The sequence below is a fragment of the Anolis sagrei genome, chromosome 1, assembly GCF_037176765.1.
Source record: "Anolis sagrei isolate rAnoSag1 chromosome 1, rAnoSag1.mat, whole genome shotgun sequence".
Taxonomy (NCBI): domain Eukaryota; kingdom Metazoa; phylum Chordata; class Lepidosauria; order Squamata; family Dactyloidae; genus Anolis; species Anolis sagrei.
In genome coordinates, this window is record NC_090021.1 from 3,529,562 (window position 1) to 3,542,968 (window position 13,407).

A 13,407-nucleotide genomic window follows, 5' to 3' on the forward strand; every position below is an offset into this window, starting at 1 on the left:
TGGCAGAAAGTGGGTTGGACTGGATGTCCTTTATTATCTATTTATTTATTTATTTACAACTTTTATATTCCGCCCCTCTCCTCACCCCGCAGAGGACTCAGGGCAGATTACAGTGTACACATATATGGCAAACATTCAATGCCAATTTTTGACATACAAACATACACAGAGGCTATTTAACCTTTTCTGGCTGCCAGGGGAGCTGTCGCTTTCATCGTCCATCTGTGATGCTGATGAAGCACTTCCGCATTCCCCGCATGCTTCCCCGCTGAAATGCTTTGCTGGAGTCTTCTTTTTATGGCATCATAAATCAGTTAATTTAGCCTCCCCACACTTTAAGGTGGTACCTAATTTTCCTACTTGACAGATGCAACTGTCTTTCGGGTTGCAAAGGTCGACAACAGGCTACACACAATTGGTTGGAAACCCACTCCAACCCGGGCTGGCTTTGAACTCATGACCTTTTTGGTCAGAGTGATCTTAATGCAGCTGACACTCAGCCAGCTGCGCCACAATATGGGTCCCTTCCAACTCTGTGATTCTGTGGCTCTAGGTCCTGATCAGCAATGCGACTGAAGATGCGCGGCAGATGCGCCGGGTCCACATTGCCATGGAGCACCAGCTGAAGCATGAGTTGGCCATTCTGAACAATGTCACCGAGGACCTGCGGCTCAAGGACTGGGAGCACTCCATCGCCTTAAGGGACATCTCAGTGATACGAGGTAATGGGATTGCAGCAGACGTATTATAGGATCATCAGCATATGTATGGTGATGTGAACTGGTTGAGCTCCATTGAAAGTACATCTGCAGGGCAGTGTTAATGCAGTTGTATGGCTCCAGACTATGTGGATAAGATGCATATCATTCTTCTCCATGCTCCAAGAAAACAACAATAATAATTATAATAATTGATTATGATTATGATTTTTTTCACGTCAGGAGCGACTTGAGAAACTGCAAGTTGATTCTGGTGTGATGATGATGATGATGATGATGATGATTTCTTACCTGCCTCTCCTTGAAGCTCAAGACAGGACACAACACAGTTAGAAACACATTATTATAAAATATTATGTGATATATATGAACAAATTTCCATGAAATACATATATTATTACTTTGGAAGTTATTTTTGGAGTAAAAATGATTTATGCCAAAAATGTAAACAAACTACAAATCCTATGATTCCAAAGCATGGAGCCATGGCAGCATTCCCATCTACAGTGGAAATGCACCATTCCTTGGAAGCTTTTTAACAGAGGCTGGGTGGCCATCTGTCAGGGGTGATTTGAATGCAATATTCCTGCTTCTTGGCAGAATGGGGTTGGACTGGATGGCCCAGGAGGTCTCTTCCAGCTCTTTGATTCTATGACTCTATGATTCTAACTCCCCCACATTGTATGTCATTTCCCTCCCCCCCCCCCCCCCCACCATTTATTACCATTCATAGTCTTTGTTGTCTACCTTCTAGGGCCTCCTGGACCAAAAGGAGACCAAGGCAATGAAGGAATGGAGGGCGAACCTGGACTTCCAGGCTTACCTGGACTGCAAGGTAAGTGGATTGTTGTGGGAAGCAAGGATGGAGTAAATGCAGTATGAGGACTGGAAACAGGCTTTTAAAGGGGTCTAAGGCATCTTATGGACCACAAGCTGAACATGAGCCAAGAGTGTGATGCAGCAGCTCAAAAGGCCAATGCAAAAGGCTGCATCAATAGGAGGATATAGATTGAGGGAATATAATAATAATACAACTTTATTTATATACAGCTCCATCTCCTTGAGGGAAGCTCTAGTCCCACTTTATTCTGACCTCACCTGGAATAATATCGTGTCCAGTTCTGGGCACCACGCTACACGAAGGATAAGGTGAAATATGTCCGGAGAAGAGTGACCAAAAGGATCAAAGGTCTCAAAACTATGAATCCCTATGAAGAATGGCTTAGAGGGCTGGGGATGTTGAGCTTGGAGAAGAGGAGGAGGGAGCAAGCTTGTTTTCTGCTTCCTTGGAGACTAGGACGCAATGGAACCATGGCTTCAAACTACAGGAAAGGAGATTCCATCTGAACATGAGGAAGAACTTCCCGTCTGTGAGAGCCGTTCAGCAGTGGAACTCTCTGCCCCGGAGTGTGGTGGAGGCTCCTTCTTTGAAGGCTTTGAAACAGGAGATTCCATCTGAACATGAGGAAGAACTTCCTGACTGTGAGAGCCATTCAGCAGTGGAACTCTCTGCCCCGGCGTGTGGTGGAGGCTCCTTCTTTGAAGGCTTTGAAGCAGAGTCTGGATGGCCATCTGTTGGGGGTGCTTTGAACGCGATTGCCCTGCTTCTTGGCAGAATGGGGTTGGGCTGGATGGCCCATGAGGTCTCTTCCAGCTCTATGTTTCTATGGGGTCGAGACAGGACATTGCAAAAGACCTTGCAAAACTGCAACTCCCCGGAGTCCATAGCATTGAGCCATGGCAGCGAAAGCCAAACTGCATTAACTATTAGTGTGAAATGTGTGCCTGAATTTGCAATTTTGGAGCAACGAGACTCTTAAAATTCCAGGAAATCCTTTCCCTTCCTTTTCTTGAAAACGTTGTTTCTAAAAGGAAATTAAATCAAAGCAATGAAGGGGAAATTTCTCAATACATGGAGGCTTATTATATATATGCTTCGAAAGTGTTTGGTGCAAAGGACAGAAGGACCATATGGAACCAGCTGTGCTTTGCCTTGGATGTCTTGCCAAACGACACCTCCCATGACTCCATAATATTGAGCCATAGCATAACATGGGAGGAGAGCAATGTCCAATCTCAATAAAATTGTGAAGAGTAGAGACATCAGACTGGCAACAAAGATCCATTGCCTAGTCCAAGCCATGGTCTTCCCTGTAGTCACCTACGGATGTGAGAGCTGGACCTTCAGGAAGGCTGAGTGAAGGAAGAGAGATGCTTTTGAGCTGTGGTGTTGGAGGAAAGTGCTGAGAGTGCCTTGGACTGCGAGAAGATCCAACCAGTCCATCCTCCAGGAAAGAAAGCCCGGCTGCTCATTGGAGGGAAGGAGACTAGAGACAAAGTTGAAGTCCTTTGGCCGTATCATGAGGAGACAGCAAAGCCTAGAGAAGACAATGATGCTGGGGAAAGTGGAAGGCAAAAGGAAGAGGGGCCGACCAAGGGCAAGATGGATGGATGGCAACCTTGAAGTGACTGGATTGACCTTGAAGGAGCTGGGGATGGTGACGGCCGACAGGGAGCTCTGGTGTGGGCTGGTCCATGAGGTCACGAAGAGTCGGAAACAACTGAATGAATGAACAACAACAAACAATTAAAGGGCAATTAAACTGCATGAATTACAAGGTTGTTGTAGGTTTTTTTCAGGCTATATGGCCATGGTCTAGAGGTTCTTGTGGGTTTTTTCGGGCTATAGAGCCATGTTCTAGAGGCATTCTCTCCTGACGTTTCGCCTGCATCTATGGCAAGCATCCTCAGAGGTAGTGAGGTCTGTTGGAACTAGGAAAAAGGGTTTATATATCTGTGGAATGACCAGGGGGGGGGGGGGGACGGGGACAAAGGACTCTTGTCTGCTGGAGCTAGGTGTGAATGTTTCAATTAACCACCTTGATTAGCATTTGATGGCCTGGCAGTGCCTGGGGCAATAATAATAATAATAATAATAATAATAATAATAATAATAATAATCCTTGTATTGTCGAAGGCTTTCATGGCCGGAATCACTGGGTTGTTGTAGGTTTTTCGGGCTATATGGCCATGGTCTAGAGGCATCCTCTCCTGACGTTTCACCTGCATCTATGGCAAGCATCTTCAGAGGTAGTGAGGTCTGTTGGAACTAGGAAAAAGGGATTATATATCTGTGGAATAACCAGGGTGGGACAAAGGACTCTTGTCTGCTGGAGCTAGGTGTGAATGTTTCAACTGACCACCTTGATTAGCATTTGATGGCCTGACAGTGCCTAGAGCAAACTTTTGTTGAGAGGTACACAAGCATGTGGACAATTTCAACAGAAAGGAGGAAACGATGAAAACGAACAAAATCTGGCTACCAGTATTAAAAAAAACTCTAAAATTACAACAGCACAACAACAGAGAGGAAACAAACAAGGACATCTAATCACCTCTCAACAAAAGTTTGCTCCAGGCACTGTCAGGCCATTATATGCTAATCAAGGTGGTCAGTTGAAACATTCACCCCTAGCTCCAGCAGGCAAGAGTCCTTTGTCCCACCCTGGTCATTCTACATCTGTAAAACAGATATAAATATAAATTTATTGCAGCAAGCTGTGTAAAACTGCATTAAGAAATAAATGGCAGGAACTGGGATACAAACGTGATCTAATAGCTGTTGTCTATGGAAAAACCCAGGAGAAAAATCAATGCTGAATTTGGCTGGTGGAAAATCTTCCTGGCAGCTGGAGATATATATTTGTTTCCAGATCTGTTCATCATTGTAGTCTATTGTTTAGATTGGGTGGCATTTCCTTTTTTAAAGGCAATTATAAGAGAGACTTTTCTAGTCCTGATATTGCTATTGGCCACCCAAGGACAGTTATTTCATATTTCTTATTCGAGAATGATGCATGTATGTCAGTAGGTTTTTAATAATTCTAGCTATTTATTTTTAATAGTTTCATGTTTAACCCTATCTTAGTGTTTGCATATTTTTTAGGTTTTGAATTGTGTATGCTATTGGTTTTGGTGTTGTTAGAGATGATGATAAGACCAATACCAATAATAAGAATAATATTTGACTCACTGCCACACAGTTGGATCATCAAATGTCTAGATGTCATCCGGGTTTGTGAAAATATTAGCAAGTTCATTGAAAATGCAATGAAACAATGGAAAACAGAGTTGTTTATGGGCAATGAAAGCTATGGAATTGTTAACATCAAGAGAGGAATTTTCCAGGGTGATTCACTGTCACCACTGTTGCTCATCATTGCAATGATCCCACTGTCAATAATTCTACAGAAAACAAACATTTGGAATATTGTGTCCAATTCTGGGCACCACAATTCAAGAGAGATATTGACAAGCTGGAATGTGTCCAGAGGAGGGCGACTAAAATGATCAAGGGTCTGGAGAACAAGCCCTATGAGGAGCGGCTTAGGGAACTGGGCATCTTTAGCCTGAAGAAGAGAAGGCTGAGAGGAGATGTGATAGCCACGTATAAATATGTGAGAGGAAGCCACAGGGAGGAGGGAGCAAGCTTGTTTTCTGCTTCCTTGGAGACTAGGACGCGGAACAATGGCTTCAAACTACAAGAGAGGAGATTCCATCTGAACATGAGGAAAAACTTCCTGACTGTGAGAGCCGTTCAGCAGTGGAACTCTCTGCCCCGAAGTGTGGTGGAGGCTCCTTCTTTGGAAGCTTTTAAGCAGAGGCTGGATGGCCATCTGTCAGGGGTGATTTGAATGCAATATTCCTGCTTCTTGGCAGAATGGGGTTGGACTGGATGGCCCATGAGGTCTCTTCCAACTCTTTGATTCTATGAAACCTGGGCTATCAAAAGACAAGAAATTCATCAAAAATTTCCCACTTACTGTACATGGGTGATCTAAAGCGTTATGGAAAAATCAGAAACTGAAATCCAGTCACTGACCAACACAGTCAGAATCTTCAGCACTGACATCACTATGAAGTTTGGCCTAGGTCAGTGATGGGCAATCTTTTGAGCTTGGTTTTATTTATTTATTTATCGTGTCATCCGCAACCAGAACATTGTACTACATTTCTAACAGAACAAAACAAACAAACAGATTTAAAAAACCCACAAATTTTGCAAACTTGGTAGCTGATTAAATGTCCTTTGACTAGTATCTGGCCACTTGGAGTGCCTCTGGTGTTGCCGCAAGGAGGTCCTCCATGGTGCATGTGGCAGGGCTCAGGGTGCATTGCAGCAGGTGGTCAGTGGTTTGCTCTTCTCCACACTCGCATGCCGAGGATTCCACCCTGTAGCCCCATTTCTTAAGACTGGCTCTGCATCTCGTGGTGCCAGAGCGCAGTCTGTTCAGCGCCTTCCAAGTCGCCCAGTCTTCTGTGTGCCCAGGGGGGAGTCTCTCATTTGGTATCACCCATGGATTGAGGTGCTGGGTTTGGGCCTGCCACTTTTGGACTCTCGCTTGCTGAGATGTTCCAGCAAGTGTCTCTGTAGATCTAAGAAAACTATGTCTTGATTTAAGTCGTTGGCATGCTGGCTGATACCCAAACAGGGGATGAGCTGGAGATGTCTCTGCCTTGGTCCTTTCACTATTGGCTGCCACTGCCCGGCGGATGTCAGGTGGTGCAATACTGGCTAAGCAGTGTAAGCTTGGTGTGTCAAAATTCGCCAAAAACCTGAGCATAATTTGGGTGGGGTGTCACTTCGAGAAAAAAACCCCCATAATTTTGCAATATTTATAGTTTAAATAAGAAAAATGTATAATCCATGCTGTGTTATGGTGTAAACAATGCTCAAACGTGCATATGTTAAATTTGTAGAGCCTTTTACAAATTTACGGATGGAATTAGTTTGGCTCTAATAAGGTGTACTTCTCTTTATGCGACCGTTTGTGTCTGTGTGTCATCAAAAATAGCCATGCGTGTCAGTGCTGACACATGTGTCTTAGGTTCACCATCATGGGCCTAGGTAAATGCGCCACAGTGGCATATACCCTGCCACCATCTCCCCAAAGGAGACTCGGAGCGGCTTACATGAGGCCAAGCCCAGCGATACATTACAGCAACATAAAATATAAACGACAACATAACATCACAATAAAATAAATAAACCAATCAAGTAAAATAAAATAAGTAAAGGTGTCACACTGTCAACCTCCGATGTTTTGGATTTTGGAGCATTTTGGAAATAATAATAATAATAATAATAATAATAATAATAATAATAATAATATCAGAATGCAAAGGTATTACACTCTTAGCCTCGCATGGGGACAGTTTGGCGCATTCATAGAATCAAAGAGTTGGAAGAGACCTCATGGGCCATCCAGTCCAACCCCATTCTGCCAAAAAGCAGGAACATTGCACTCAAATCACCCCTGACAGATGGCCATCCAGCCTCTGCTTAAAAGCTTCCAAAGAAGGAGCCTCCACCACACTCCGGGGCAGAGAGTTCCACTGTTGAACAGCTCTCACAGTCAGGAAGTTCTTCCTCGTGTTCAGATGGAATCTCCTCTCTTGTAGTTTGAAGCCATTGTTCCATTGCGTCCTAGTCTCCAGGGAAGCAGAAAACAAGCTTGCTCCCTCCTCCTCCCTGTGGCTTCCTCTCACATATTTATACATGGCTATCATATCTCCTCTCAGCCTTCTCTTCTTCAGGCTAAACATGCCCAGCTCCTTAAGCCACTCCTTGTAGGGCTTGTTCTCCAGACCCTTGATCATTTTAGTCGCCCTCCTCTGGACACACTCCAGCTTGTCAATATCTCTCTTGAATTGTGGTGCCCAGAATTGGACACAATATTCCAGGTGTGGTCTAACCAAAGCAGAATAGAGCATGGGGAGCATGACTTCCCTAGATCTAGACACTATGCTCCTATTGATGCAGGCCAAAATCCCATTGGCTTTTTTTGCCGCCACATTCGGGCTCCCCATCTAATCTATCTGTCATTGTCCTCAATATGGGTTTCTGGAAACTCCCAAAACATTGGGGGAGGGTGTTTGAGGAGCAAATGTCTATGTCCTCATATTCTTTCCACCTTCTGATTGCAGGCACCCCTGGGGAAAGAGGGCCCGTGGGACCCCGAGGAGCCAAAGGGGACAGAGGGGACCTGGGGCCCCGAGGCATGCCGGGCCCCCGAGGAGTCTCAGGTAACGTTGGGTTCTTCTTAGCCTTCTCAAACCAGTCTAAGGTGCTGCAATTCTGAAAGCAGTCCAGGAAATGAAGAAATGCATTGGGGATTTGAGCTGGATCTCGGTAGGAAATGAAGCCTCCCCTTGGGCTTGGGAACGGGCTCCAAATGGGATGAATTCCCTGATTAGTCTTTAAATGGATCCCGGCATCTTGGCATCCGCTGCCCTTGTGTGCAATAAAGTAATCCAGCTCAATAGGCAGGATATGAGCTCATTCGCAAATATCTCCTTTTCCTTGGCCAGGAATGGAAAGAAAGATAATAAATCCATTTTCGCCAAATTCTCAGCTGGATCTGATGAGTGCATCTAGACCAGGCATGGGCCAACTTCGGCCCTCCCTCCAGGTGTTTTGGACTTCAACTCCCACAATTCCTAACAGCCGATAGGCTGTTAGGAATTGTGGGAGTTGAAGTCCAAAACACCTGGAGGGAGGGCCGAAGTTGGCCCATGCCTGATCTACACAGTGGAATTAATGCAGTTTGGAACCACATTCTCTTCCCAAGGATGCTGGTCCTTTACCAAACTACATCTCCCTGGGTTCCACAGCATTGAGCCAGGGCAAAGTGGTGCCAAAACTTCATTATTTTGACAATGTGGATTCCCTACGAGTTGCGACTATGTGCCTTTGACTAAAAGTAAGGCAGCCTCATTTAGTTATCTTGGATTCTAGGGTAAATTCAGACTTAATTGGCTTCATTATAGAATCTTAAGTCAGAAGAGACATCCAAAGATCATCCAGTCCATCCCCCTTTCTGTTAGATAGGAAGATACTATTAGATCCCTCCCAACAGATGGCCATCCAGCCTCTGCTTAGAAAGCTGCAAAGACCGATACACTACTATACTCCCAGGAAGTATTTGGAACCACTATACTCCCTTGCAGTCTATATTCAACTATATTTGGAAGGGACCCCCAAAGGTCATTTAATCCATCTTCCTTCTATCAAACAGGAAGGCACTACCAAAGCCCTCCTGACAGATGGCCATCCAGCCTCTGCTGAGAAGCTTCCAAAGACAATGACTCCACTGGACTTCAAGGCAGTCTATATTCCACTAGATTAGGCACCCCCAGAGGCCATCCAGTCCAGCTCCTTCTGCTATATAGAAAGGCACAATATAAGCCCTCCTGACAGATGGCCATCCAACCTCTGCTTGGACAGCACCAAAGGCAGAAACTCCACTATACAGTCTACATTCCGTTAAATTTGGAAGGGACCCCCAAAGCCCATCCAGTCCAGCCCCTTCTGTTATATAGGAAGGCACAATACAAGCCCTCCCGACAGATGGCCACGCAACCTCTGCTTGGACAGCGCCAAAGACAGAGACTCCACTATGCAGTCTACATTCCATTAGATTTGGAAGGGACCCCCAGAGGCCATCCAGTCCAGCCCCTTCTGTTCTATAGAAAGGCACCATCCAAGCCCTCCTGATAGATGGCCATCAAACCTCTGCTTGGACAGCGCCAAAGACAGAGACTCCACTATACAGTTTACATTCCATTAGATTTGGAAGGGACCCCCAGAGGCCATCCAGTCCTGCCCCTTCTGCTATATAGGAAGGCACCATCCAAGCCCTCCCGACAGACAACCATCCAGCAAATATTTCAAAACATGGGTCTTTTCCAACTTTACGATTCTATGAGCATCCTTTGAATTGGAAAACATATCCATTGCTGTTATTTATTTGTTTGCTGCCTTCTTCCCAGATGAGGGAAAGCTTCCAAAAACAATGAAAGCATGTATTGTCGAAGGCTTTCATGGCTGGAATCACTGGGTTGTTGTAGGTTTTTTCAGGCTATATGGCCATGTTCTAGAGGCATTCTCTCCTGACATTTCGCCTGCATCTATAGCAAGCATCCTCAGAGGTAGTGAGGTCTGTTGGAACTAGGAAAATGGGTTTATATATCTGTGGAATGACCCGGGTGGGACAAAGAACTCTTGTCTGCTGGAGCTAGGTGTGAATGTTTCAACTGACCACCTTGATTAGCATTTGGTGGCCTGGCAGTGCCTGGGGGCAATCTTTTGTTGAGAGGTGATTAGATGTCCCTGCTTGTTTCCTTTCTGTTGTTTTGCTGTTGAAGTGAAATGAAAGCATGCATTTGCAACCAGGAAGAGCACATAAAACGTACACAACAGCAATGTTTGCAAGGAATCCAATGCTTTTCTTAGGGTATAATATGGAAAAGGTTGGAAGGAAGTGTTTTGGGGAAGGCACGGGCTCTTTCTCCTCCTCTTCTTAAGCCTGGGAAAAGGAGGGCCATCTGTTTGGGCTCTGTTCCCAGCTCTTAAGGCCATATTCCCAGCATAATATTTCCTTAGCGGCCCCCGACGGAGCCATTACGGACTTGGAACAGCTGGGTGGATTCATTATATATGTGTGCATATATATGTGTGCGTGTAGATATATGTGTGTACATACATATCTATTTACTATGCAACCTGCCACTGCTCCATAATGTTCCAAAGACCCCATAAGAGGAGTTATAGTTTCCAATGGATCTTCTAACCATCACAGCATCATCTGCAAAAGCTCTCGATATAATGCATTATATAATCTCTTTTTTTCGTTGCCTTATTTCTCTGAGTCGTGCTTCCAAAGTCAGATGCCTTCTCCGCATCCAAACAGCATTAAAGCTGCTTACTTTTCGCTAGGTTTTTCCAAATTTTCAGTAATATCCATTACATAGAATCACAGATTTGGAGGAGACCCAGGGGTCATTCAGTCCAACCCTCGTCTTTCTGCCAGAAAGAAAGACACAATCAAAGCCCTCCCAACAGATGGCCACCCAACCTCTGTTACAAATCCTAAAGATCATATCTTTTGCGATTGTGTATGAATGAATATATATATATATATATATATATATGCATTTATATGTGTGTGTGTTTATGTGTATATATGTATAGGTGTAAATATATGTATGTATATTTATATATGTATGCATATATGTGTTTATGTGTGTGTGAAAATATGAATGTGTGTATATATTCATTTATGTGTGTATCTATGTGTATGGATATATATGCTTGTGTGTATTTATTTATTTTATTTACTATATTTATATACAACCTGTCTCAGCCATTATATGTATGAATATATTTTTATGTATATATGTGTGTGAGACAATATGTGTATATGTGTGAATATGAATGTGTGTATATGTCTATATTTATGCATGTATATATATAAATGTGTGTGAATATATGTTTATATGTATGTGTGTGTGTGTATATATATATATATATATATATAGGTATGTATACATGTGTGCATATATATCTGTGTATGTATGTATGTTTATGTGTGTATGTGTGCATATATATGTTTGTGTGTGTATGTATGTGTTTATTTGTGTGAATATATGTATATAAGTGTATATATGTTTATGTTTGTATATGTGTGTGAATATATATATGTGTGTGTGATATGTGTGAATATGAATGTGTTTATATTTGTGTATGTTACTATGATTGTGTGAGTATATATGCATATAAATGTGTGTGAATATGTTTATGTGTATATATATTTATGTATGAATATGAGTGTGCATATATATGTATGTATGCTGTATGTATGTATATATATATATATATATGTTTATGTGTGTATATATGTGTATGAATACATGTGTGTATATATGTGTTTATGTGTGAATATATGTGTATGAGTGTATATATATGTTTACGTTTGTATATGTGTGTGTGTGCAATATGTATGAATATGAATGTGTTTATATTTGTGTATGTATTTGTTACCATGGTTATATGTGTGTGTATATATATATATGTGTGTGTTTATATTTGTGTATGTATTTGTTACCATGGTTATGTATATAAATGTGAGTGAATATGTTTCTGTGTATATATATGTATGTATATGTGTGAATATGAGTGTGTGCATATAAGTGTGTATGTTTATGCATTTATATATGTGTGTGTGGGTGTACATGGGGCAAGTGTTTGTATGAGGGTGTATATATATTAGTCCATATACCTTTTAATAACAGTCAACATAAAATAACATTGTTATCTTACAAATTATACATTTTTAAAAATGGAAAGGAAAGACTTTCAAGAGCTATAAGATGTCTCCAACGAAAAGATGCACATCTCAAATGCGTGTCAGCTACACCATCCCGTCGTTGTAGCTTTGAATATGTTCTTAAGTCGGCCTTTAAGGATTTTAATTGTTTACCTTTTAATACAATTGATATTTAATTCTATTTTAATGTTTGTATATTTTTTAGTTTTTCAGCTGTATTGCCCTTTGGTCTTACAGTCAACCACTTTTGAGTCTCTGTTGCAGAGAGAGAAAGCAAGGTATAAATAAACATTGACATAGCAATCAATAGATATCATAATAATATTTTGGGTTTTTTTTGCTTTTCAGGCTCAAAGGGAGAGAAAGGTGACAAAGGAGACCAAGGAAGAGAAACAGGTAAAGGTGGATTCACCAATTGAAAGCCCAGTTGGGTATTTTGTAAGGCTAAACATTAGTAGTCGTTGCTTGTTTTTCGGTTTTGTGCGTGGACCTATTCGAAAAGGCATAAGGATGTGTTTGAACTACAACTCCCATCATCCCGGGCCAACGCCCCCCCCCCCCAAAAAAAAACTTGCTAGTCCTTAAAGTTGGTCATGTTGGTGCTAAGTTTGGTTCAGATCTATTGTCAGTGTGGTTCACAGTGCACTTCACATATGGGTGAACTATAACTCCCATCGTCCTCTGACAGTGCCCCCAAAACCTCCCAGTCCTTAAAGTTGGTAATTGTGGTTTTGTGTGCCAAGTTTGGTTCAGATTCATTATTGGTGGGATTCACAATGCTCTGGATGTGGGTGAACTACAACTCCCATGATCCCAAGTCAATGCTTCCCCAAATCTGCCAGTCTTTAAAAGTTGGTCATGTTGGTCATGTGTGCCAAGTCTGGTCCAGATCCATCATTGGTTAGGTTCACAGTGCACTTCGTGTATGGATGAACTACAACTCCCATCATCCTCTGTCAGTGCTTGCCAAAACCTGCTAGTCCTTAAGATTGGTCAAGTTGGGTATACATGCCAAGTCTGGTCCAGATCTATCATTGGTTAGGTTCATAATGCACTTCACATATGAGTGAACTACAACTCCCATCAACCAATATCAGTGCCCCCCAAAACCACCAGTCCTAAAACTTGCGCATGCTGGGTCTGTGTGCCAAGTTTGGTCCATAGCCATCGTCAGTGGGGTTCACAGTGCTCTTCACATATGGGTGAACTACAACTCCCATCATCCAATATATCCCCCCCCCAAACCTGGGAGTCCTTAAAGTTGGTCATGTTGTATCTGTGTGCCAAGTCTGATCCAGATCCATTGTCAGTGGGGTTCACAGTGCACTTCACATATGGGTGAACTACAACTCCCATCATCCAATATTAATGGCCCCCAAACTCCCAGGTCCTTAAAGTTGGTCATGTTGGGTCTGTGTCCCATGTTTGGTACAGATGCATAGTTGGTGGGATTCACAGTGCTTTTAATGTTTGGTAATGAACATAGGAATGGAACAATGGATGACGAATCTGGATTATGT

General features: G+C 42.8%; 1 protein-coding gene across 1 annotated transcript in view; it reads left to right on the forward strand.

The window, feature by feature from the left end:
- Positions 1 to 13,407, forward strand: part of SCARA5 (scavenger receptor class A member 5) — a 98,527-nt gene that overhangs the window by 65,299 nt on the left and 19,821 nt on the right. The window contains exons 5-8 of the mRNA XM_067472520.1: positions 554 to 722; positions 1,474 to 1,554; positions 7,707 to 7,805; positions 12,236 to 12,283. Of these exons, the coding sequence (XP_067328621.1) occupies positions 554 to 722; positions 1,474 to 1,554; positions 7,707 to 7,805; positions 12,236 to 12,283 (397 nt within the window). The remainder of the gene's footprint in view (positions 1 to 553; positions 723 to 1,473; positions 1,555 to 7,706; positions 7,806 to 12,235; positions 12,284 to 13,407) is intronic.